At 41.9% G+C, this 4,171-nt stretch overlaps 1 protein-coding gene across 1 annotated transcript; it reads left to right on the top strand.

Moving 5' to 3' along the window:
* Nucleotides 1-2,163: 2,163 nt before the first annotated feature.
* Nucleotides 2,164-3,492, top strand: LOC127220694 (heterogeneous nuclear ribonucleoprotein F-like). Its single transcript, XM_051182618.1, has one exon. The coding sequence runs from the start codon at nucleotides 2,237-2,239 to the stop codon at nucleotides 3,479-3,481; it is 1,245 nt and encodes a 414-aa protein (XP_051038575.1). The 5' UTR covers nucleotides 2,164-2,236; the 3' UTR covers nucleotides 3,482-3,492.
* The last annotated feature ends 679 nt before the right edge of the window (nucleotides 3,493-4,171 follow it).

The raw sequence follows: 4,171 nt of genomic DNA, 5'->3' as shown, positions 1-4,171 counted from the left end.
CTACTAAGGTCCTTCCTTGTCTCATTTCACCCAGATGCTACTTACCATTTATCTTATCACATAGCATTTGTCTTTCTGAGCAAGGCTTATTTCACATAATCAATATTCTTAGACTCTAGCAGGTTGTGTTTCATCAGAAAATAAACTGATTTTGAACCTATGACAACATAAACCTTTCTTTTGCACAGTATTCCTGATGTGAGTGTGTCAGAGAACACCTGTATTCTCTGCCACACCTGCTACAGTGTTCCTGATAGAGTGGGTCAGAACCTGTATTTGTCCCACACCTGATTCAGTATTCCCCAGAGTGGATCAGAGCACTCCTGTGTTTGTTTTCTCTCACAATTTCAGTAGAAAAGCTCTTCTATGGAAGCTTCCTGCTGCCCCCACTGGGCACACCAGAAAGCCTCTCCCTCCTCTCTCCCCCACAAAGAACATGAGCTCAGTTTCCCCAGCACATCCTTTCATACATTTAACTTTAAAACACATCCAATTTATTCTTTACCTAAAATGCTCTCATAGAAACCGTGATAACTCCAGGGACTCACTAGATGTATTTCATGTTGACAAGAAAATTACCTGTTTATAAGCAGAGCCCACATCCACAATACATGAAACAGGCATCTCATTCTTTAGAAGGCAATTTAGTTGTACTGATTGTGAGCAAGAGGCTGTCTACACACAGAAACTGGCTTGGGTGTCTTTTAATCTTTGAATAATTTTATACAGCCCCTGACTTTCATTTTGGTGAAAAGGTCCTCCCACTTCCTACTTTCTTCATTTATTTTTCCACTATGGAGAGAAACATGGAGGCGAAATTCCATTTGTATCACAGGCATCACTGTTCTTACTCCATCCTCTCCCTGAACAGATTTATGTCTCCCAGAAATCACCACCCTCCAGGGCCAGAAGCAGCAACTAATTTACAATCTGCCTTGTAGAAATCTGCGTTGAACTAGCTTTGCAATCAAGAGAATAAAGATACATTCAGCCAAATTACTGCCATCAATTGTTGATGTTAGGTTGACACCACTTAAACTAATGATTAAAATAATGTTCAAAGATTTGTCTTTTATTTCACTTTCAAGATAGAAGAAACCATGCTTGCTTAAGTGATAACAACATTGTCATTAGATGGTCTTTATCACTGTGACAGTTGGTCATGAGGGGATGTTTCATGAAGGGGGTTTGAGGTCTAGTCACATGATCTGAGGTGGGAAGTCAGCATGCTGGAGGTGAAGGTAGTGTAGTGAGGGCCCAGACTGAATGAGCACTATCTGGATTATGTGTAACAGGATTTCGCCTTTATGATGTGGAGGGATCTTAATGATCCTCCATGAAAAGAGCTATTGGTATGTCTACCAAAACTTAACAGTAGAAAGTCAGAATTGTGAGGTTTTTAATTATCAGTATTTATTACTGAGGAACCAGGAAGGATTCACAAGTGTGCTAAAGCCTGGGGAATACACAGGGAATACACTGTGGTTAATAGAAAAAAAAATCTGAAAGCCAAATCCTTCAGAAAGGTAGAAAAATCATCCGATTTATCACATATTACTTAAAAATTGTTTTGTATGCAATCAGTAGGAAGTTGAAGAATCTCATTTATTGAAGAACCCATGCAAGTTTCCCCAGAATCTTATGAGAAGCCTGAAGGATGAGGGAAAGCCACTAGAAGAACCCCACCTGAAAGCCCTTCAGTGGTGCCTGAGAGTAGGACACAGATTCCCTGTGTGGTTATGCAGCTACATAAACTAACTAGCTGGTAACAAAAACAACACAGCACAGCACAGCACAGCACAACATAACAAAACACAATACAGCACAACACAACACAGCACAGCACAACACAGCACAACACAAACACAAATACAAACACAAATAAAAACAGCAATACAAACACAAAACAAAAACAATATTTACCAAGGAAACAAAACTTATTAATGGATCCTTCCGGCTTCGTCGTGGAAGGAGGACTGTGCCTCGTCTTCCTAAAGGTTGAGAACAAAAAGAAGATGCACCTGGACTTTCCCTGGAGCTCTCTGCATTTTTAAAACGTTGGGTGGAGTTGGGTTCCGTAAGCCATGTTGCTTACTGAAAGTAGAAGTCACTTCTGCCTTCCTTTGTGGAAACCTTGTACCTTCCATAAGTGTTTCCTATGTAAGGCACCCGTGGTGGTTCTTTAAGCTACCAAAAATTGCCCAAGTTTGTGTGACATCAGCTCTGTGAAGTGTCCATGATGCTGGGCCCTGAGGGAGGTGAAGGCTATGTGGTCAAACTTCATGGCCTACCCTGGTCCTGCTCAATTGAGGACGTACAAAACTTCCTCTCCGACTGCACAATTCATGATGGGGTCGCAGGTGTTCATTTCATTTATACTAGAGCAGGCAAGCAGAGTGATGAGGCTTTTCTTGAACTTGAGTCAGAAGATGATGTAAAATTGGCTCTGAAAAAAGACAGGGAAAGCATGGGACACCAGTATATTGAGGTGTTCAAGTCACACAGAACCGAGATGGATTGGGTGTTGAAGCACAGTGGTCCAAACAGCCCTGACAGCACCAATGATGGCTTTGTGAGGCTGCGGGGACTCCCATTTGGTTGCACAAAGGAAGAAATTGTTCAGTTCTTCTCAGGGTTGGAAATTGTGCCAAACGGTATCACATTACCTGTGGACCCAGAGGGCAAGATTACAGGGGAGGCGTTCGTTCAGTTTGCCTCACAAGAGTTAGCTGAGAAAGCTCTAGGAAAGCACAAGGAGAGACTAGGGCACAGGTATATTGAAGTGTTCAAGAGGAGTCAGGAAGAAGTTAGGTCATACTCAGACCCACCTCTAAAGTTCATGTCTGTGCAGAGGCCTGGGCCCTATGACCGGCCTGGCACAGCACAGAGATACAGTGACATTGTCGAACAGGCAGGCTTGGATAGGATAAGGTCTGGTGCCTATAGTGCAGGCTATGGGGGCTATAAAGGATACAGTGGCCTCAGTGATGGCTATGGCTTCACCACTGACCTGTTTGGGAGAGACCTCAGCTACTGTCTCTCAGGGATGTATGATCACAGATACGGAGACAGCCAGTTCACAGTGCAGAGCACCACCGACCATTGCATCCACATGAGAGGGCTGCCCTACAAAGCAACAGAGAACGACCTTTACAACTTCTCTCCACTCAACCCTGTGAGAGTTCATATTGAGATTGGTCCTGATGGAAGAGTGACGGGAGAAGCTGATGTTGAGTTTGCCACCCATGAAGAAGCAGTGGCAGCTATGTCCAAGGACAGGGCCAACATGCGGCACAGATACATAGAACTCTTCCTGAATTCAACAACAGGGGCTAGCAATGGGGCTTATAGCAGCCAGGTGATGCAGGGCATGCGAGTGTCAGCTGCCCAGGCAACTTACAGTGGCCTGGAGAGCCAGTCAGTGAGTGGCTGTTACAGGGCCGGCTACAGCGGTCAGAACAGCATGGGTGGATATGATTAGTATAAGTAGGAGCATTTAAAGTAGCAGAATTTAAATCAAAAATTTCACAGGCAGCCAATAATCAGTCAAGAGCAGTTTAAACTCTAGAGGAAGCTGTGGGACCCACTTTGAACCATGAGTTTGTGAAATCTGGATTTAAAAATTACCTCTTCAGTGTTTCTCATGTAAACTTTTCTTCTAGCATGTAATATTGAGTAAACTAAAACTATTTTCTTCTGCCTTTCTCAATTAACATTTTTGGTAGTATACTTAAGAGTGATGTTATGTGAGTTAAGTAGTTTAAGTTATGTTGAGTGGATTTTTAAGCACACCACAGTGAACACACTGGGGACATGTGCTTTTCTGGAGAATTCAAAGGTGCTAGATCCCTGATGCAAAGAAGAATTTCTCATGTTCATTCTAGTTTTTATTTTCATTTAAATCTTTAGGTTAAGTTTAAGCTTATTAAAAGTTAGTTTTGAGAATTGAGACACAATACTAATACTGTAGGAAATTGGTAAGGCCTTGACTTAAAGCTTTCTTTGTACTGTGATTTCCTTTTGGGTATATTTTGCTAAGTGAAACTTGTTAAATTTTTTGTTAACTAAATTTTTTTCTTAAAATAAAGACTTTTTCACAATGAAAAAAGACTTATTAATGAATTCCAGACAATGCCATGTGTAGTGACTGTAATGGAATGAAAACTAGAAA

This window comes from Phodopus roborovskii, unplaced genomic scaffold, assembly GCF_943737965.1.
Source record: "Phodopus roborovskii unplaced genomic scaffold, PHOROB, whole genome shotgun sequence".
NCBI classification, from domain to species: domain Eukaryota; kingdom Metazoa; phylum Chordata; class Mammalia; order Rodentia; family Cricetidae; genus Phodopus; species Phodopus roborovskii.
The sequence above is the reverse complement of the archived record's forward strand: the minus strand, read 5'-3'. Positions and strand labels throughout refer to the sequence as shown.

Excerpts from the sequence above, each read along its gene's own strand:
- LOC127220694 (XM_051182618.1), top strand. The coding sequence starts at position 2,237 with ATGATGCTGGGCCCTGAGGGAGGTGAAGGCTATGTGGTCAAACTTCAT.